General features: G+C 39.8%; 1 protein-coding gene across 1 annotated transcript in view; it reads left to right on the plus strand.

Annotated features, from left to right (window-relative positions):
* Positions 1-23,165, plus strand: part of ARHGAP31 (Rho GTPase activating protein 31) — a 171,342-nt gene that overhangs the window by 109,498 nt on the left and 38,679 nt on the right. The window contains exons 2-6 of the mRNA XM_043996091.1: positions 8,562-8,664; positions 11,501-11,645; positions 15,839-15,921; positions 19,087-19,194; positions 21,168-21,307. Of these exons, the coding sequence (XP_043852026.1) occupies positions 8,562-8,664; positions 11,501-11,645; positions 15,839-15,921; positions 19,087-19,194; positions 21,168-21,307 (579 nt within the window). The remainder of the gene's footprint in view (positions 1-8,561; positions 8,665-11,500; positions 11,646-15,838; positions 15,922-19,086; positions 19,195-21,167; positions 21,308-23,165) is intronic.

Raw genomic sequence — 23,165 nt, forward strand, 5'->3', positions numbered from 1 at the left:
TCACATCATATCATCACCTTCCTGATGTCATGGTCCTCTTTGAGAATGAAGGACAAACAATGATCAGTGAATCCATACATGTTATATTCCATATAACAAAGAATTTTTTAAAAAGAAAAAGGAGGGGAAAAAATCACCAAAACTCATTAATATACATTGTTTAAAAATTCTGGAAAAACCAAACCCATTCAATTGTCAACTTTCAGGGAGGTAACTTTCCTAGAAAATTGCATGAAAGTCAAAAATTCAAATGTTGATATATTAAACCTATGGGAAATAGGGGGATCAGGTTCCTTAAACCACCCAAAACTGTAATCTTCCTCTAGAGACGGCTGAAAATATATTTCTGAATACAATTATTTATTAACAAAACATCAATTCAGATAACAGGCACTCTTACTAACACAGTAACCATGAAATAACTTATAAAATGCAGGGGAGTGGAGAGGCCAAGAAGGGGACTGGGAGGGGCAGCAACAGCAGCAGCAATGTCAGAAGAGCCCTAAGGTAAAAAAGGGAAAGGGGGGACCTGCCATCTCTAATCTCCCTTTTCCACTCTGTAGTTGAAATGTTCCCAGATGAAAAGCACATGCTTTGAGGCAAGTCCCTAGCCCCCAGTCTGAGCTTGGAGCTCCTGTCTTGCAGCTCCACCCATGCTGTTCCACCAGGACTCTGTGAAGCTCTACAGCCTGGGCAGTGAGGGAGGTTAGTGTTGAGGACTGACTGTACCATGCTCCATAAGCTTGGATTATTCACTCCCTTCCCATATTTGTAAAGGAGAGTAGGGAAATTTCTTCTCATATTTCTTCTTTGGGACCGTGCTTCATTGTTCCTTGGAGTACGGAGGTAGATCACAAAATCATAGCTCTACAACTGGAAAGCACTTGAGAGGCGACTCCCTCATTTTTATTTTTAATTATTTTTAATTTTTTTTAATAAAAAAAATTTTTTTTAGTGAGGCAATTGGGGTTAAGTGACTTGCCCAGGGTCACACAGCTAGTAAGTGTTAAGTGTCTGAATCTGAATTTGAACTCAGGTACTTCTGACTCCAGGGCCGGTGCTCTATCCACTGCGCCACCTACCTGCCCCAACTCCCTCATTTTTAGAGTTGAGGACATTGGGACCTAAGGAGGTTAGGTTTTCTAAAGGTCATACACATAGATTCCTGAACCATTGAAATTGTTCACACAATTACCTGTATCTAGACTACTTCCCTCCACCCCACCCCCCTCCATTTCTGCCTGTAGTCCAATAGAAAGAGTATTCCTTATCTAGATAACTGTGTGAGCAAAAATATAGACTCTAAAAAGCACAATATGTATCCAGGGAAACATGAAGAGTTCCCTTTGGCAGAAGAGTAAATCTGTATTTCCCTGCTACTAGCCCACAAAAGTTTTACTATCCCCAATTCCTACTTTTTCAAGCATATATATGTGTGTGTATGTATGTATTCCTACATACGCACATATGTATATATGTATGTATATATAAATATATATAAAAACTTCTGCTCCCCCCCCCCCCCCCCCCCCGTTTTTGTTTTTTCTCCTGTACTCCAAGTACTCCTGCACTCTTCACGCAAGGATGAAAAAAGCAGAAGTGGTCTATGGCAGATAACTTAGATATTTTACTTGTCTGAAAGAGTTTGAGGTGGGAAAGATTGTCAAAATGTACATAAGGAGGGGAGGAGGAGGAGAAGGGCAGAAGATAGGACTGGAAAAGTAGGTAGGTTGGTGCCAGACTGTGGAGAGCCTTCAGGGTATATTCAGGTCCTTATCACTAGGCACTTCTGTTTAGTGGGCTCTTTTTGGCAAATGCCCTTTTATAAGTAGGTCTGATTTTGCAATGGGAAATTCTTGAATAATTTATCTCCTCTGTTATTTATGAAAAAAAGGTAGACACGAACATGATTCTGTTTCTTTGTATAAATGCTGCCTATGCTTGCTCAGAACAAAGAAGAGATCTTTGTTCTAGGTTTTATCATAGAAATTTCAAAAGATTAGCATGATCAAATCTTCTTTTCCATATGTCAGAGGCAGAGTGCCTTCTATACCTATTGGATAATACAGAGACTTGAATACCTACCTGCCTGTAGATATTGTCCTGTGCAGTGGAAAAAGACAGCATGTAAAGCTTTGGGGCGGCAGGGAGAGAGATTGAGAAAAGGTGGATAGGGCTGTGTGGCTGACCAAAGGCAAATTTCAGCTACCACATTTCCTTTTTTTAAGGATTTCTTGGGGGCAGCTAGGTGGTGTAGTGGATAAAGCACTAGCACTGGATTCTGGAGTACCTGAGTTCAAATCCAGCCTCAGACACTTGACACTTACTAGCTGTGTGACCTTGGGCAAGTTTCTGACCTGCACCAAAAAAAAAAAAAAAGGAAATGGTTTCTTATTTACTTATTGGGTGGTTCTTAATATGAATTTTCCTCTGACTTCCATTAACAAACACTGGTGAAGGAAATAAGTAAAATTAGTGTGTAAAGCTGAACATACAATAAGAAATAATAAATTTTACATATGTTTGTATCTTCTGTTATTTACCTGTTGTTAAATTCCACAGTCTAGTGGAAACAGCAGTCTGGAGTCAATAGACCTGGGTTCAGATATTACCTGATATATGAATATACTACAACATTTGTTGTACCATTAAAATGATTAATATGAAGAAATAAAAGGAATATGGGAAGACACATACAGTGATGCCAAGTGAAGAAAGTAGAACCAAAAGAACAAAGCACAAGTTGACTATAGCTACTTATATTTAAAGACACCAGTAACAACCACAAATTCATGAGATACACATGAGAAAGAAGGTTGTATAATAATAATAATGGTTATAATAAGCATTTCTATAGCACTAAGATTTGTAAAACATCTTACAGATGTTCTCAGAACAATCCTGGGAAGTATGTGCTATTATTATCTCTTTTTTTTCTTCCTGACTTAAAGCTTATCTTATTTTTAGCAATCAAGGGTGGGACTGACTGAAGAAGGTGCAACAGTGAACACCTATGGGAAAAGAGTGTGGTTTAAGTGGAAAGAACTCTTTAGGATCTGAGGTCAGAAGACTTGGGTTTCTCTGTAAGACCTAAAACAAATCCCTTTACCTCTCTGGGTGTCAGGCCTCTCATCTGTGCAATGAAGGAGCTTGACTGGATAACCTCTAACATCCCTTCCAGATAGAATTACTATGAAAAGGAAGGGGGGTGTGGTGTGGTGAACAGGGTGGAGCAAGCTAACAAGGCTGAGAACTGGTACATTTGGAAAAGAAGCAGCAGGTGTCCCAAGAACAGCTTGTTCCAGATGGGAGGGCTGAAAGAGAATAAGAGTTTATCTTTGTGAGCCTTTTCTGTCACAAACCACAGGAGGTGCTCTGACTTAAGGAAGGCAGTTCTCCAAATATATGTATAGGTTATAAATGGGTTAAGTTGTACTCTATCAGTTGTGGGGGGTGGGGGGGATTTTCAATGAGAAAAAAATAATCTAAGCCTCAGACAGTGATTTGTTTTACTTCAAGTACTGTTGGATAAAACAAAATTTCAGTACAACAAAATTACTTGGAATGCCCAGTAGTGTGTTTTGTAATGGGATTCACCTTGGAACCTAAACATTGGTCTATTTTTATTATACATAGCCCTTATGTCAAAAACTCTCCCTATAGGATACAAGCAGGTATAATTTGAGGGATTTTGTTCCCTTCTTTTGGTTCACATGCCTTTACCCAGAAAACCTGGGAAAGTTACCAACTTGTACCACATCTATACACTTAGAAGCATACAGTTTACCATATTACTAAATTTGCTACAACACAAAAGGAGTCAATACATTTTGTTGTTTTTCCAACCATATACACATTTTTGTTTTGTTTTGTTTTGTTTTTTGGCATGGCAATGAGGGTTAAGTGACTTGCCCAGGGTCACACAGCTAGTAAGTGTCAAGTGTCTGTGGCCGGATTTGAGCTCAGGTCCTCCTGAATCCAGGGCCAGTGCTATATTCACTGTGCAACCTAGCTGCCCCAATATACACATTTTAAAAACAACAATAGCAACACCCAGGTTGCATTCCAAGTTCTATGCAATAATTTTCTGTTAAAATGAGGGTCCCCAAAGTGGTTTTTAGTGCTATAGCCATTCAGCAAAAGCTAGAATTTGGGAGGGTGTGCTGGGTATAGTGGAAAGCATACTAGCTCTTAGAATTGAGTTTAAATCCTGTTGCTGTGCCACTATGTGTATCACACTGACCAGGTCAACTTAACTTCCCTCTTCCTCCTTTTCCTCATCTATAAAATGTGAGACAGTTGGACTCCATGATCTCTGAGGATCCTTCTGGCTGCAGCCATATGATCCTCCTAGCATGTTCCTCCTCAATCCTTCCCCTTCCACTTGGCTAATTTCAACATAAAAATATCTAGGGCAATAAAATGGCAATTCAGAGACTATACTCCTACTTTGGAATTGCTGAAGTATCAGAAGATATTATTGCTGTTGAGTGGTAGGGAGAAGGGACACAAGGAAACTTCCAGTTGGGACCAGAGATCCCTAAATCCCACAGTAAAGCCCACTCACAGGCCATCCTAGTTTACTTTTACTGATCTAAGCTTGGATCAGAATTGTAAGATGCCTTGAACCAAAAATAGGGAGGCACAAAACTTAAAATAATTCAACCCAATCATAGTGCAACCTAATCGGGAACTGTGTGTTCTTTTTTAGAGTCAGGAAGAAGGGAATGGAATAACACAGAGCCTAGGACCCAGCCTCATAGAGTACCCTTTGTTTGGCATGCATCCAAATTGATGATGAGTGTGATGTCTGACGTCAGCCTGTCAACCTGTTTTACAACCACCCACTTAACATTATAGTTGTAAGCAGGAAGCGTTTTTCCTTACCGAAAATTCTGATGCCCTTAACCTGGATCTGATACTTGGGTGTTATAATCTAAAGAACTGGGAGGAATTTGGGGTCAAAACTCTTAACTGCTGTGTTCCTTTTCAGAAGTTAGCTTCAGTTCTCAGGAATGGATATATTTGAACACTTATTCCACTTGTATGGGATCTAAGTGTCCCCTTTCCCCCTTGGTATGGCCTGTGCAAAGAGATTTGGAGAGATGGTAGCCTTTCTAATACAGAGGAAAGAATTGTCTTCCTTGCTTGTTTAACTATTGCCTACTATTTAAACATAAATGGGTACAAGAGTTCTAGTAGCTTATGTACTAAAGTCAGAGTCAATTCAGGGCCAATGTTTATCCAGGCAGTCGATTTTCCTGCTTCTTTTAAAATGAACAGAGCATTAGTTGATAATAATGGTGCCTGGTAGTGGTCTTCACTTTTCCTAAGGGCCAATATGGTAACTATGTCATCCTCCTCATAGTGGCTCATGATGTGTATTACTAATTTAACATGACCACCTCTGGGGGGGAAAATAGCAGCTCTACCACCTGATTGAGGTTTAAGTTGTTTCTTCTTATGGGACATGCCTCATGAGTGCCTTGTAATCTCGAGAACGCTTGGATAGCACTCAAAGTATAATTCACGTATTACTGCACTGACTCATATCAAAACATCCTGAGGGCTATTCAGTGGTAGATCCAAAAAGCAAAGAAGCACAGAATCTCAGAATTGGAAAAGACCTTAGAAGCCATGGAATCCAGTCCATACCTTAATAACTGAATTGATCCAGGTACCCCAGAACTCACTTGAAAAGTAGATCATGGGACAGCTAGGTAGTATAGTAGATAGAGCACCAGCCCTAGAGTCAGGAGAATCTGAGTTCAAATCCAGCCTCAGATACTTACTAGCTGTGTGACCTTGGGCAAGTCACTTCATCCCCAATGGCCTACCAAAAAAAAAGTAGACTATGTTGGCTTACTGTTGAAATAGGAAGAAGTTCAACTGGGGGAAAGTATCTTTAGAACTTAAACTCATTGCCAGTGAGTGGCTCAAATACCATGGTCTAAATTAATAAACCGGAGGTTGTCCCCATTAATTACCCTAGATATGGTTTGAGAACATAGCCATGTTAACATATCTAAATATCCACTACCTGTGCCTGATGGAAAATCTTGTACTTGCATCTGCTTTAATGTTTGAGAGAATAACTGGGCTCTGGAAGTGTCCTAGAATGGCCTATGGATTGTTTGTACGGTTGTCAGTACAGTTAGTTTCATAGAACCTTGAAACTGGAAGGAGTCTTAGTATCCACTTCCATCCTTTTTGTTTGTTTGTTTTAATAGATGGGAAAACTGAGGCGCAGAAAAATAAAGTGATTTGTTCATAAGGCAAATAGTGATGAGGCGTGGGGACTAATAATTGTGTTGTGCTAGTTAACATTTAGCAATGAATTTTTTTTTTTTTAGTGAGGCAATTGGGGTTAAGTGACTTGCCCAAGGTCACACAGCTAGTAAGTGTTAAGTGTCTGAGGCCGGATTTGAACTCAGGTACTCCTGACTCCAGGGCCAGTGCTCTATCCACTGCGCCACCTAGCTGCCCCAGCAATGAATTTTTAATAAAATGTTGTTTGAAAGGATGTATATGTAACACACTTTTAAGTTTAATCTGCATTATTAGTCTAAACTGGAGATGTCAAACGCTTCAGAGAACTGGTTGAACCATATTAAAATGTAAGTGGGAAATGTTTTTGTTTTGTTAAATGTTTCCCAATAACATTTTAATATTGGTTCAGCTAGCACTCCTGAGTGTTTGACACCTCTGTTGTTCAGTCATATCTGATTCTTTGTGACCTCCTATTTTTGGGGGGGGAGCGGGGGGGGGGGTCTTAGCAAAGATACTGGAGTGGTTTGCCATTTCCTTCCCCAGCTCATTCTACAGATGAGGAAACTGAGACAAACAGGGTTAAATGACTTGCCCAGGGTCATATAGCTATTAAATATCTGAGGTTGAATTTTAATTCAGGTCTTCCTGATAATAGGCCTGGAGCTCTGTCCACTGAACCACCTAGTTACCTCAAAAATACAATACATCATAGATAATATAAATATGGTTGTTTTTTGGGTTTTGTGGGGTTTTTTTGCCGGGCAATGAGGGTTAAGTAACTTGTTCAGGGTTACACAGCTAGTAAGTGTCAAGTGTCTGAGGCCGGATTTGAACTCAGGTCCTCTTCAATCCAGGGCCTGTGCTTTATCCACTGAAATCTGTGCTTTTTCTAAGGCAAAATGCAGCCCTCAGAGGTCCTTGTGTTCAATTGAGTGGCTCCATTTCCATTTGAGTTTATAACCACTGGTCGACTCTAGACAATGAAGAAAATATAAATCAAGCCCTGATTTGTAACTTGCTGATTTCTGAGGTGTCAGTGCTGGCTCCATCATATCTTAACTAGAACTTGGTATTCCAGCCCATTGCTTAAAATAGCCACATTCCTTCTTTAATAAGGCAGAGTACTTTGGCACATGGAATCTTGGGAGGCAGAACACCTGAATTCAAATACTAGCTCTACCACTGACTAGCTTTCTGACCTTGGATGAGTCATTTAAAGTAGCCTAGTAAATTTGTCCTCATCTGTGAAATGGGAATAATAATATGAGCCCTGCTGTACTTTATAGGGTAGAGTTGCAAGAGTCCAATAAATTAATGCCAGTAAAGTGCTTTGTAATGGTAAATGTGCTGAAGCCAGCTAGAACAGGCTGGGAGCTGATTAATGCCTTGGAAATCAGCCAGTACTACAAATCAGGGCTTGATTTATTGTTTTGTTGATTGTCTAGACTTAAGAGAGTGGTAGAGAAAATGTTAACAATACAGATTAAACTTAAAGGTATGTTGTGTATATTTGCCCCTTCCCCTCTAAAAAGCTGGTTGTTAAACATTTACTAATACATCCCAGAAAGCATTATTTAAAGGGTAGCTCTTAAGTTTACCTTGGGATACAGAAGCATCTTCAGCCATCATCATGGATTACAACTGCCATCATCCTAAGCAGTAAAACTTAAAGATGAAACTTACTGAGGAATCTCCCAACTTCTGCCCTTGAATCAGAGCTAGATTAAAGTCCAAGAATGTACACTCTTCAATTACAGAGAGTAGAGCTGTTATCCAAAGACAGAACAGCCTGCCTATCTCTTAACCCTTGCTCTAAGATCGCGCAGCAAAAGGGAAGCCATTTGGGCACTTTGGCGTGGTCAGTCAAGATGTTAACTGATTTAGAGTTGACACTTCTTTTTTGCAGGGCAATGAGGGTTAAGTGACTTGCCCAGGGTCACACAGCTAGTAAGTGTCAAGTGTCTGAGGCTGGATTTGAACTCAGGTCCTCCTGAATCCAGGACCAGCGCTTTATCCACTGTGCCACCTAACTGCCCCTGACACATGGATCATGGATCTGACAAATGATTCTTCTCTCTCAGTGAAATGTGCTCTCGGCTGTGGAGGGGGTTATAGCATTTTGCTTTTGAAACCCATATAAAAGTCAGGAGAACCCTAACCTAAGTTATTTACGGTTTACAGTGATGACTTTCAATGCTTATTTATTTTATAAGATGACCTGGATTTTTAAAAGACACTTGTAAAGGACTATAACACTTACATCTCATGTTTCTTTCTTTTCCTTTATGCAGTTCCCTATGTACTGAGGAGCTGTGCAGAATTTATTGAGACTCATGGCATCGTGGATGGAATCTATCGACTTTCAGGAGTAACATCCAACATCCAAAAACTGAGGTACTTATTCTAGCTTGGCATACCCTACCTCATGGCAAGACCATAATTGACCCTTCTCAACCTGATGAGTACATTCAGGTTCTTTTGGGCACAGGAATTCCAGTGGTGATTTCCACATATGATACTTTCAATCAGGAGTTTCTTTATCAAGTCTAATATATATCTCTCCAATAAAATTACTAGGGGAATTTCTTTTGCTTCTCTGGATCCCTGATGGGTATATTTGATTTTATTTAGTAAAATTTACTAGTTGGAAAGACTGGAGTTATTTCCCCAACCACAATAAATTCTTTTTTTTTTTAAAGAACATTAACAATTCTTCTTTTTTTTTTTTTTTTTAAGTGAGGCAGTTGGGGTTAAGTGACTTGCCTAGGGTCACACAGCTAGTAAGTGTTAAGTGTCTGAGGTCGGCTTTGAACTCAGGTACTCCTGACTTCAGGGCCGGTGCTCTATCCACTGTGCCACCTAGCTGCCCCTAACACTTATTCTTAATGACTCTTTAGGAAACCCCATTACTGAATTGTGCTAAGTCCTTGACATTTCTATAGCTGTTTGAAGAAAGCCCACAAGTGAACTAAGAGTCTTCCCCTAACTTTCTTGTACCCATAATAATGAAACCTGCATCAAGGATAGATGTAGATTTCATTTTTTAGGCAGAGCAGCCTATACATTTTAAATCATAACAGTGAATAATTTGGCTCTTTTATTATTAGAGCTATTCGAAACAGATATTTGTCAAGTCATTGATTGGTGAACCAAGTCAGTGATGAGTGTAACTATGACAACAGTTTTATCTATTTTGGAAACTGCTCTTTAGCCATAAAGATATTCATATTTGAATTAAACATATGTTTTTACATTTTTAGGCTACTTAGACCATACATAAAAGAACTGTCAACTCAAAATTAGAGATTCTTTTAGCAAGGCTAACATGAAAATATTCAACTAAGAAATCATCTATTTGCTTAACCATGAACTAGGGGGGAGAAAAAGACAAACTTTCCATCTTTTTCATTTCCTAAAAGGTTTCTTTCTTTAGAATGAAATAGTCAAAGAGTGTTTTCTATAGAAGTCATTGCTGTTGAATGCTGGATTATTGCTTCCAAAGACTCCGACTTCAGGAGCTTGAGAGATTTGCATTAGATCACTGGTTTGACTATCTTCAAATATTCATCAGCAATCACGTATTTTTGCTGGATGCTCATGTCATAACCAGTTCTTCAGCAGTTAGGGATTGACCCTGTACTGACTACTAATATTATTGGCAAGAAAATTAACTAACAAGAATGTTGGCAAGAAATCGAGTTGGCAAGAATGTTGGCAAGAAAATCTAGTTGCTTGTTCCATTGATTTTTTTAAAATGCCTATAAATTACATTGGTCGCTGCATTTTTCTCTTTTCAAGGTCTTACTTGGTTCCCTCCAAATTTTAACAGCATCAGAAATTTCACAGCGTTTTCTTCAAGGTTATGGAAATAGTCCTCAAGAATGGTCAGCCTGACCTGTGTGTTTCTTTTTAGCCAGTCCTAGGAATATTTCCTTGTTAGTTTCATCTATTTTGTCAAGAGCCTAGTCTTGCTCTTCTATATCAAAACTCAAAGATCTTATCGTGTAATTGGGAATTTAACTAGTAGTCACATGACATTTTGAGACAATGCATCTTGTTTTAGAGACATTTCATGAATTTGTCACAATAGAGCTTAGAAGATAATAGGAGTCCCCAGTAACCAGAGCCCTTCTTTAGATGCTAAGGCTTAGAAGATTCTGAGATTCAGTGTGTCACAGGAATAGAAAGCCAGCTTCAAAGCCAGGAAGACCTGGGTTCAGCTGCCACCTCTGACACATACTGACTTTGAGCCCCTGGTCAACATTAACAACCTTTCAATGTTCTAGGCAAGTCTCAAAAAGTACAAGTTGAAGAAAAGGTACACTGGAGAAGGGAGTTTCCTCTCCTAGAAGTTCCCTATACTAATGAAATAATAGGTCCAATCCCTATCTCTATTAATCAGCAGAGTTGCTTAGTTTTAGTTCTCAGGTTGGGTTTGTGTCTTCACAAACAAACCAACTATGTTTGTTGATAGTAGTATATAGAAATAAGGAAAAAAAGAAACATTTCTGATCCAATCTATTTTCTCCTTTTCTTTCTCTCTCCCCTCTTTCTTTTCCCTCCTCATTTTTCCTCATCTCTTTCTCCCTGCCCCTTCCTTTCCCCTTTTGCCCTTCCCCTCTTCTTCTATTTTTTCTCCCCCCTTTCTCTTCTTCCTTTTTCCTGTCTTCTTCCCTTCTCCCTTCTTTCTTCTTTTCCTCCTCTTCCTCCACCTCCTCCTCTACCTTTCTCTAACTCTTTCTCCCTTCCATGTATCTCTTCTCTTTCCCTCTACTCCCCTCCTTTCAGTCCCCTTTCTCTACTTTCTTTTTTTCCTTTCTCTCTTCTTCTCTCCCTCCCTCTTTCTGGAAACTTATTTGGAACATGTTATTATAAACTAAGTTCTTAATAGTCATATTAGCCAAACTGTTTTCATGCCCACCACTTACATTTGAAAGATTAGAGAAAGAGTGCTCTATGGGAAACTCATTACTAAGTGATTGTTATGTCCTTCAGATCACTGAAGCTGTTTTGGGGAAGTATAGAACTGAAACAAGAGTTTTCCTATGACCTTTCCCTTAAAATTTTGCCTAGAATAGAGGATCTTGGATTGGGGGTGTGAGTAAGGTCAAGGTTGAAAGTACAGTTAGACCAGCAGTTTCAGGTTGGTTATATTTCTATTCCGTCTGCCCCCTAATATTTCTAACTTGTGTTCTTCAATATTGTTATGTCTCTGTCTGTGTTGTTTCAGGCAGGAGTTTGGCTCAGATCAATGTCCAGATCTGACAAGGGAAGTTTACCTTCAGGACATTCACTGTGTGGGTTCTCTTTGTAAGCTGTACTTTAGGGAGCTGCCCAACCCTCTCCTCACTTATGAGCTCTATGAGAAATTCACGGTGAGCTTTTCTTCTTCAATTACAGGGAGGTGGGTGGGGGTTCTACATGGGTGTTTGGAGAAAGAGGTTCAGTTTTGAATCTCAGGCATTGGGTTCTATTTTTATGAAGTGGGAAAAAATGATTGGTCCAATCTCATAGCTAGATACTGATTATTATTATTGTTATTGTTAACTCACAAAAATGCGACCCATCCCATCAGTACTTATCCATGGGGGTAGTGGAGCTATTTGTTCATTTTTTTTTCCCCTTCATTATTCTTTGTGAAAAGAAAGGTCCTGGGCAGGAGGAAGCAACATGAAGGGGAAACAGGAATAAAGGAGGGAATGACAAGGGAAAATAGCCGTGTGGGCTAGGCTTGCATGGAGAAAATATAATAGAACATGTAGTCAGCTGATATATAGCAAATAAATGCTAAGGTTTTTTCATATAATTTAACTGTATTTAAATCTAATCTAATTACTCTAATTTTATTTAAATAGGGACCAATTCCCTTTTGTAACGAGGGAAATTTAAAGATGGGGAGAAAAGGATTGTCATTGTTTGAACCTAATTTTGCCTTAGCACCAGCTCTTCCTTATTGATCTCTGAAGGGGACATTGACTTTTACCCCAGGACTTTTGTCACTTTTTGTCCTTTACTAAGATTTACTAAGGTTCTTTTATCCTTTAAACCCAACCTGAAACCTGAGGCTCCTTAAACTTCTGACACTTAGGCCTGCTTGACTCCTACACCTAAACCCTTACCTGTCCCCCTATCCAGGTCACTTCCCAGCACCCACCAACTGCTTTCACTCACTGCAGACCATAGGTGCATTTTCTTATGTTCATTAAACAAGGAAAGGGTGTGTCTATACACATTTAAAAATAACAGACAGGGCAATACAGTTAGAAATATATATGGTGCCTGTTGTCCCATGCTCTTAACTTTTTCCAAGTTATCCTCGCCTGATTCCCTAGTAGACAAGAATGGTGTCAACTGCATCTGCAGCTGAGAATGGCTTCACTGGAGAACACTGACTCCTCACCCCCAAGACAAATGATATTCTTCCATGTGGGAAAGAGGTTATTGACTGATTTGTACAGTTTCCCAATCTCAGGCTTCCTCTTAGCCAATACCTTCTGACAGTATGGATGAGCCCCTCTTGTCCCAATTCAAAATATTATGTAATTCTTGACTTCATTTCTCCATTCCTCATCCCCTCACTCCCCAGCAAGGACATACAAACAGGTACATTAGCTTTTAATTTCTTTAAAAAGAACATTTCCCTCAGTTACATGTTAAAACAATTTTTAACATTTGGATTTTTTGTTTTGTTTTGTTTTGGGTTCCAAATGCTATTCCTTCCTCTCCTTTCCTCCCCTTCCACCTTCCTGAGATGGTAAACAATCTGATGTAGGTTATACATGTGCAATCATGTAAAACATCACCACACTTTTCATTTTGTCCAAGGAGAATTGAACAACAAAAAAAAAAAAAGGGGAAAGAAAGTGAAAAATAGCATGCTTCAGTCTGTATTCAGACAACATCAGTTCTTTCTCTGGAGGAGGATAACATGTTTCATCATTATGGTATCACCCTTTATGTGTAAATCGAAAAAGGTACATTAGCAAAGTTCCTATCACTTCACAATCAAGACTCAGCATGACATGCAGATCTTCCTCACACTTTACAAAAGACCCGTTTCTTGACATTACTACCTCCTAAAATTACCAAATAGCAAGTAAAACAGTGGTAGGGTTGGGGGCAGGGGAGTGACTAATGGAAACTACTGTCCTCTCTTTCTTCAACTTAGCCCCAGAGATGTTACTCTTGGCATAGGGTCCTGACGCCTTTGTTCAAAAAATAGAAAAGGAGAGAATCCCTTCTACTCTAACTCAGCTTTGCTCCATTGGCTCATTATAGAGAGTTGACCGTGAAGCCAGGAAGAGCTAGATTCTCGGTCACATATTGGCTATGCGATCCTGGACAAATCACACCCTCTCTTAACCTCTGTTTCCTCTTCTGTAAGATGAGGAGCGTGGATTCAGTGGCTTCTAAGGTTCTATCCAGCTCTAAATCTAGGATTCTGTGACATTCAGTCTACAGCCTCCTTTAGGAATGGCCTGCAAACTCCGTCCCCTGTTAGAGCCGGTCCAACATCTTTACCCATAGTCCCAGGTCAGCCTTCTCCTCTTTCCTTGAACAGTGGTTCACTATGGACAATTGAGGTGGTTGAAAACAGAAGCCAACTGTTCCCTTTTCCTCTGGATCGCTTATTATCCTTTCTCTTCATAATGGGAGCAAACACGCTCCATATTCTGGGCCTGGGCTCTCTCACCTGTAAAATGAGAGGGTTACATTAGATGCTTTCTGGGGTATCTTCACATTCTTAATTCCTTATGGATGTACTGAAGCATTTCTTGTTTTTTTGAGGGGGTGTGGGGTTTGTTGGGTTTTTTTGTTTGCTTGTTTTATTTGTTTTTTGCAGGGCAATGGGGGTTAAGTGACTTGCCCAGGGTCACACAGCTAGTAAGTATCAAGTGTCTGAGGCCACATTTGAACTCAGGTACTCCTGAATCCAGGGCCAGTGCTTTATCCACTGCGCCACCTAGCTGCCCCCAACTGAAGCATTTCTAAGGAATATTGTTTAGGGGACTGGAGCTCTTTCATCTTATACTCTTTACTAAACTTCCTGGATCCTGAGGCTTAGTGTGCTGAAGTGTCAGTAGAGTTGGATTTGGAGGCAAAAAGACCTGGGTTCAAATCCTGCCTCTGCTGTACTACCTGTGTGACCTTGGGTGAGTCACTTAATCCCTCACTGCCTGGATTCTTTATCTGTAAAGTGAGAGGTTGGGACTAGATGACTTCTACTAAACCTCTAAATCTGTTGTTCTATGATCTGAACCTTAATCTGAAACCTCTCTAACCCTTTTTTTTTTTTTAAAGTGAGGCAATTGGGGTTAAGTGACTTGCCCAGGGTCACACAGCTAGTAAGTGTTAAGTGTCTGAGGCCGGATTTGAATTCAGGTACTCCTGAATCCAGGGCTGGTGCTTTATCCACTGCGCCACCTAGCTGCCCCAACCTCTCTAACCCTTAAATCTGCCTGGTTTCTTTAATTCAGGTATTTATTTGTATCCTGGTTAGTTGTGTAGCACTATGCCCAGGTATCCTTTTCTGGAATTCTTTCTACCCTGTATCTACATACTCTAGACCAAAAGAGTGCTAGGGCTTATTAAACTAGAGAAAGGAGTTTATATAAATTAAGGAACAGTATAGCAGAGTAAGGTAATTATAAATGAATATGCAAAACTAATCCCAGATTAGCTTGTGGTCCTAACTTCCTGAACTATCCTACACTAAAATTCTAGCTTGGCCTCCTTGGTTCCAAGATTAGGAGTTGCACAACCCTAATCTTGGAATCTCTGAGGCCGGATTTTGAACTCAGGTTCTTCTGAATCCAGGGCTGGTGCTCTATCCACTGTGCCACCTAGCTGCCCCCTTTCATATTTTCTTGTAACAATAATATTCCATTAAATTCATATACTATAATTTGTTAAACCATTTCCCAATTGATGGACAACCCTTTTCTTTCCAATTCTTTGCCATTACCAAAAAGTTACTACAAATATTTTCCTTTCTTTCATTTCTTTGAAACACAGGCTTTATAATGGTATCGTCTAGACATAACATTGTAAATATCTGTCAAATTTTAATACTCTTTTATGTTGTATTCAAGTACATAGTTACCATGACAAATATAAATACCCAGGTAGCAATGTTTTATGATATAAGGTCATGACTTGATCATGGGCGGAGACCAGCAAAAGAAGATGCAAGAGTATTAGTCTAATAGAAACTTCTTTATAATTAACAAAGCCTGTTGCAGTGAACCTTCACCTTGAACTTGCACCCTTTATCCACTGATTATACATGACAACGCTCATGTTTAATGGGGTTTCTCAAGTTCAGAATAACAAAAAAAATTATAATAATTATATATAAAATTTTGGGGGTGGGGTGGGGCAATGAGGGTTAAGGGACTTGCTCAGGGTCACACAGCCAGCAAGTGTCAAGTGTCTGAGGCCAGATTTGAACTCAGGTACTCCTGAATCCAGGGCTGGTGCTTTATCCACTGCGCCACCTAGCTGCCCCCAGGGTGTCTGTCTTTCCATGTATTCACTCGTGGAATCGTTTTCACATTTTCCTCTGCAGCATGCAGTATCCCACTGCCCAGAAGAAGACCAATTGGTTAGAATCCAAAATGTCATCCAGGAGCTTCCCCCACCACACTATAGGTAAGCGTCCTGTGCGATCCTTGTCACTGCCATCATCATTGTTTATTATCAATATGCTAATATCGGTTAATAACGATAAGCCATAGTAAAATAATCAAAGACACAAACATGCCGCAGGGAAGGCATTCATGCGTCTTCATTGCATTTCCATAATACTTTAAAGCTTGTAAGGCACTTTATGCACATCTAGCCTCCCCACAACCCTAGGAGAGTACTTTGAATATTAGGATCCCCACTTTGCATTTGAGAACACCGAGGCTCAGAGTGTTCAAGGGATCGGCCCATGATCACACAGTACATTGCAGAGGTGGGGTTTGAAGCTTTCTGGGAAAGAAGTTCAGTATTCTGTGCACTATAAGACCCTGCCCCAGAGTCTCTCACACTCAGGCGTAAGGTAGATTATGTTGGCACCAGGTTCTACATGGCAGTGTGTTTGGAATGATGAGATGGGCCTAGTAAGTATGCCTCAGTATTACAGCCTACCAGGGTCACAGGGTAGGAGGGAAGCTTTTAATATAGGAAGAAGGGATGTGTAGAGGCTTTGGGTTCAGAGGGCCAAGGTATAGTCAGAGTTTAGGGTGTCAGGACAAACTGAAGGAAACAGGTGAGATGAGAAATCTCAGGAGGTAAACCAATGCATCTGCTACCTGGAAGAAAATGGAGTTTGAATAGACTGAAAAGAACAGTTCACTGTCTAGAATAGGAAAAAGATAACATCACAGTCAGAGCTCATCCTGCAACAGAGACTGTTTCTTGACTTGGTTCCTAGTGTTCTTGGGACCAGCAGGTGGGTACTCTACTGTCCAGTGAGTGGAAGGTGAGCTGAATCTTGAAGGAAACTAGATGTTCTAACTGGTGAAAATGAGGAAGGGTGGCATCCTGAGCATGGGGGACAGCCAGTGTAAGGTCATAGAAAAGGACGATGGACTGTCCTTTTTGAAGAACTGCAAGAAGGTTAATCTGGCTAGACTGCAGAGTTCTTGGAGGGGAGTAATGTGTAATAAGACCAAAAAAGGTGTGCTCGGGCCCAGTTGTGAAGAGTTTTCAAGGGCAAACAAAAAAGGTTGTATTTGATCCTAGAGATTATAGGTGGCCTGCAAAATTATTAAATAGAGGGGTCTATTAATCTTGAGGAAGAGAGGATCTGAAAAGAAAAGAAATTGGGAAATCAGGCCCTTCTCCCTCAACAAACATAAATTTAATAAACATTTGTTAAGTGCCTACTATGTGCAAAAAACACCATGAGCTAGGGCTCTGGGAATGTAAAAATGACAACGTTATCTCTCAAGTGACTTAAAATAATGATAATAACAAGGGTAACTATTTAAATAAAGTCTGCCAGGACTTTACATGCACATCTCACATCAATCTCGCAGCCTGGTAATATAGGCTCACAAATCCCCTAGCAGGGATATACCAAATACACAAATAAGGTGGTATACATTAGGAAACACAAGTCAAGTTCTTTAGGAAAACTGGAGGAGAGAGAATTTTTTCAGAGTGAGTTGAGTCCAGTCTTTTCAGGCCTTTTTTGGCTCTCCAACAAAGTAAATTTCTCACCATTGCTTCAAAGTGCTCTAATGGCTAATCATCCTCAACCTATGGGCTTTCATCTCTTCCAGTCCCCACCGAAACCTGCCTTCTTCCTGCCACCAATGTCCTTTTCCTTCCTCCCTTAGTCTACTCAAACTCACCCCCAAAATACTCAGAGTAGCCTTCTGGTTGCAATCTACTATGCCATGTTCTTCCTTCCTTTGTTGACGTTTGTTCTGCTTTCTCAAAGAGGACCATGACATCGGGGTGTTGTCATGACTTGCAGTAAATTGGATTTAAGTGAGGGAGGACTGTGCAAAGTCACCAACCTCACTCTCTCCTCCAGAGCCATCGGGGTCCAGTGGCAATATAGATATCTATATATCTATATATATCAGGACAACTGGAGATGCCTTCCCATTCCATTAGATCACTGCTCAAGATCCTATCTAATTAGCATTTATTAAGTGCTTACTATTTAGAAAGGACTTTACTAAGCAAAGAGGGTCCAAAAGCTATATGGAAAATTATCCAAACCTTCAAGAAACTTACATTATACTGAGTCATTCTCCTTCTGGAAACTTTTGTCCATTTTGGCCTGACAAGCTAGTTTACAATTTATGCCTTTCTTTTTGCACAACCCTTCCTCTTATAAGGATTCCTCTCAGAAGCAAAAGACCTGAACAGCCATGACTCCTTTAATCACATTATTCAGAATTATATTGAATTGCATCTTGTGTTGATTTTTTTGTCTCCATATATATAGAAGGCAAAAACCATGATCTATTACAGTTATGTAACCCCAAATGCATTACATTTCTAACTCTTTTGGCCTCAATACTTACAAGAGAAACTCATGGGAAGGTCATTGTTAGGGAACAAAGCTTATAACTAATTATAAATGAGAGAAGTGCCCTTCCTAACACTTGAGTATACAAGGTTATGATTAGACCCACAATAAAACCAAAACAGTGGAATACAAAGAACAATACAGTTTTTAAAAGCCCAACTTCAATAACAAGAGGGTTTTACTATATTTGTTGACACGTTGACTGATTTTACCCTTGCCCCGCCAAACACTATTCTCCTGCTCCATTTAGCCCTGCCACTCAAATTATCCATAGCTTATAATTCATTTTTACAATTTATTCCTTTATTTTACCTTCCCTTTTTTGCCCTTCCACACCTCTCTCACACCTCACACCTCAACCCAACAGAACTTGTCCCTGACTGTTTTGCATTGGTGCACAGATAAAGTTCATTCATGGAATAATGGCCTGGTCCAGTTCCTTTATTTTAATGATGTGAAAACTGAGGTCCACAGAAGCCAAGATAATGTCCTTTCATCGTATGTGCCATCCTGCTTAGGGCTCCATGCATTTATTAAATACTTAATATGTACAAAGCCATGTACTAGGTGCTAGAGATACAGGCAAGGATTTTTATAGTCTCTACTCTCCTGGAGGATTGAATACCAATGATATCATGAGATCTTCGTGATATTTCTCCAACATTCCTGGGACAAGAATCCTCAGATACTCCTTTAAATCTAAACTTTGAAATTATCTACAGATTACAAGATTCACACAGGCATTGAAGTTTTTTACTTTATCAAAAAATGAACCATTACAGGACCTTGGAATACCTGATCAGGCACCTGACCCACATCGCCTCCTTCAGCAGCAAGACCAACATGCACACCAGGAACCTCGCACTGGTGTGGGCACCAAATCTTCTCAGGTAACAGCATCTTTAACTTAAGCTTTAAAAGCTAGTCAATGAATGGATGCAGAACAAAATCAACAGAAACAGGAGAAAAGCCACAACATCACAAATCTAAATGAAAACTACACTAAAAGGCTGCTGAACTAAGATGAATTATGGTAAATATCGGTCCTAGGGAATGGATGAAATTCATTTCCTTCTTTGACTGGCATGTTGTACACTCAGTTGGACAAGTATCATTTTATTAGTTGGTTTTACTTAACTGTTTTTCTTAGTTTAAAGGGAGGGTTCAATGACACGGGGCAGGAGGGAGTGGGTAGTGGGAATTGGAAGATGATCTTGCTATAGAAAAGAAGGGGAAGGAAACAAAAGGACAAAAAAATAAAACAGTCAATGAGTTCAAAGCATTCATTATGAGAAAATAAAAATAGGAGTTCGTATAAAGCTAAAACCCATTTAAAATAATCTTGTTTCAACTAACTAAATCAGGAGGAAATGATTAGTAAGTCTTGGGGTCTCTGTGTGGTTTTAATAGATTTTGATGGTAAATCTCCTTCAACAGTTAATCTGGAAACATCTGGGACCAGATGGAGTTTTGTCATAACTACAGTAGAATATAGATAGACTCATGGGTCATCTCTCAAGAAAAACTTTCTAGTCTTTGTGTGTGGATGACTGGCTATTCTCATCTTCACGGAGTCTCTTTTAACTGGCTGAAACCCAGAAGGTCTGCTTACTGAAGGAAAAAGACAGGCTCCTATTACTTAATGAATGATGACAAGCCCTTTAGAACAATAGGGGGAAAGGCTCTTTGAGGGGGGAAAAAATCCACTTCCTTGTTACTTACTTGTACAGACTGTTTTGTTTTTAAAAGCTCTCTGTGAGGAGTTGATTCTCAGAACCACTACTAACGGTGGTTACATACATAAAACGTGTTTACTGTAAAATAATTAGAATTACTGCTTGAGGATCAATCAACATTCATTTATTAAGCATCAATAGTGTTCCAGGCTTTAGGAGTACAAGCAAAAATTAAATAAACATGAGCCTCAGTGAGCTTACATTCTTTTGGGGGAGACCACATGTTCATACAGAATAAATAACGATGCTTTTTGGGAGAGAGGCTATGAACATCTGGAAAGGCTTCATGTAGAACAGGGGTTCTTGACATTTTTCCTGTAATATACTTCTGGCATTCTGGTGAAGCTTGTGGACCACTTCTCAGGGGAAAAAAAAATTGTTTTGAAATTAACAGAACAAAGGAAACAGATTATATTGAAATACAGTGATCAAAATATTTCTTTAAAGACACCAAGTTTAGCAGGTAGGTGCCACGGTGGATAAAACACCGGACCTGGATTCAGGAGGACCTGAGTTCAAATGTGGCCTCAGACACTTGACACTTACTAGCTGTGTAACCCTGGGCAAGTCACTTCACCCTCACTGCCCTGCAAAACAAAACAAAACACCGAGTTCCTAGACTCCAGGATAAGAACCCCTGATGGAGAAAATTATATTTGACCTAAGCTTTGAAGGAAATGAAATTTTTAGACATGCATGTGAGGAGCGGATGCTTTATAGGCAGGGAATACAGGTCAAAACCTTGGAGGTGAAAGGAATAATGTGTGAGAAACAGCAAGAAAGCCAGTATCAATAAATATTGGATCAGTTAGGCAACCCCAGATGTATCAATACACAGGTTAATAAGTGTTCAAAAAAATTGAGGGATTTGGTTCATGTCATTTCTTTTTCTTTTTCTTTTTTTTTTTTAGTGAGGCAATTGGGGTTAAGTGACTTGCCCAGAGTCACACAGCTAGTAAGTGTTAAGTGTCTGAAGCCGGATTTGAACTCAGGTACTCCTGACTCCAGGGCCGGTGCTCTATCCTCTGCGCCATCTAGCTGCCCCGGTTCATGTCATTTCTGATAACTCTTCTTTCCTATTTCATAATGCACCACTACTCACTATAGATTTTTTCCGTATGCCTTAGGTCTAAGGAAATTGAAGCTATTGGCTGTAATGGAGATGCAGCCTTCCTTGCCGTCCGAGTCCAACAGGTGGTGATTGAGTTTATCTTGAATCATGTGGATCAAATTTTTAGCAACTCCTCCTGCTCCATGGAGAATGATGGTAATTGTTTATCTTGACATTTGTCACGTGCCCAGGCAGCCCATCCCAATCTCTTCTTGCCCTGGCAGTGTAAGCCAGAAACAAGTTGGTACAGGAATGGAATTCAAACCAGTGTGTGTCTATTCTATGCATGTCCTTGTGTGTCTTTGATATTTGTTAGGCCTTGCCATTCATTTGTCTGTCTGCTGAATGTATGTGCCATGTGTTTGTAATTGGCCTTCGCATGTTTCTGTCTGTTCTGTCCTATACGGCTTGCACCTGTCTTGTATGTAATCCCTGTGATGTGGTTAGGAGCAATAGGATTCCTGCAATTATTGTGGAATCATGATTTTTCTAAACTATTTATTTAGAAGGTGGATTTAATGTTGAGCAACATTGAGCACATTCTTCTGGTCCAATGCTTAGCTGCATTTTTATTTCTTCATCTGCCATCTAAGAAGATTCTGATGCCTTCATCTGGATCACTTAAGTACAAGAGCTAATCAGTCAAAAAGCATTAGTGTCTATTGGGAGCTGTGCACTGTGCTGGGTGCTAGGGACACAAAGAAAGAGCTAACACTCTATTAGGGGAGACCAAATGTATATATACAAAATGGTCTAGGGGTCTCCTAAGTGAGAAAACACCCTCTACCACTATAAGTCACTGCAACTTATATGATTATAGTACTATATTATGTGATTATAATATAATATTATCTGCAACTTACCATATTACATGGCTGCTTAGAACACTGAGGGTGACTTATCCATGGTCATCTAGCCTGTATGTTTCTGAGGCACAATTTGAACCCAGGCATTGCTGTCTTCAAAGCCATCTCTATCCACTATCCCACACAGCCTTCCTATGTGCAAAATAAAGGAAGGGAATTTGGGGGAAGAAAGCCTATGGAAGACGGGGCAATAAGGAAAAGCTTGATGTAGATGGTGGCATTTGAAGGAAAGTAAGTATTCTAAGAAGCTAAAGTGAAGCAAGACCGCATTCCAGGGATGGGGATACAATCAATACAAAGGAAAGGGTTAATGAAGATCAGTAAAAAGATCAATTTGAATGGACTGTGGAGTGCAAAGGGTTGGGAACATATGGGTCCCATGGTCTGAAGTGGAACTGAACCTTCAAGGAAGGGTTAAGTATCACAGCTTCGTTTATAAAAAATGCAAGAAGCTTCATGTGAAATTGCAAAAGGAGGATTGTAAACCCTTAAAGCACTATCTAAATGCTAGCTATTATTAACAAAACCTTTTAGTGAAGCTCCTGAATTTAGTTACCCAATAAATGACTGAACTGATTAAATTGGATCATCTTACTTTTTTTTTTAAGTTAATTGAATTCTCCTCCAATATTTGGTCCATGCATTCTTTTTTTTTTTTTTTTTGTGGGGCAATGGGGGTTAAGTGACTTGCCCATGGTCACACAGCTAGTAAGTGTCAAGTGTCTGAGGCCAGATTTGAACTCAGGTACTCCTGAATCCAGGGCCGCTGCTTTAACCACTGCGCCATCTAGCTGCCCTGGTCCATGCATTCTTATAATCTATGACCTGATTGATCCCTCATTAGGAGCATTATATGAGGGGATTTGGGGTCAGGTATGATTACAGTTTTTGTGATGTCAGTTCCCCCCACTGCACCACCTATCTGTCTATAAGACATACTGTATGACTAATTATTAGTTATAAAGGTTGTCCCATACATTTTTTGGTGTGATTATCATAGGTCTAAGGTCTGGCCCTTCATAGTTAAAGTAGGGGCAACCAGAACCTGGGGAAATTGGCTTATGCTATCCAAACTCACTTGAGATTGATTTCCATGCTAAAATTTCAATTTATCAATTGGTGGGATTAATCTCATACAGATGTTTAAA

Source organism: Dromiciops gliroides, chromosome 3 (assembly GCF_019393635.1).
Source record: "Dromiciops gliroides isolate mDroGli1 chromosome 3, mDroGli1.pri, whole genome shotgun sequence".
Taxonomy (NCBI): domain Eukaryota; kingdom Metazoa; phylum Chordata; class Mammalia; order Microbiotheria; family Microbiotheriidae; genus Dromiciops; species Dromiciops gliroides.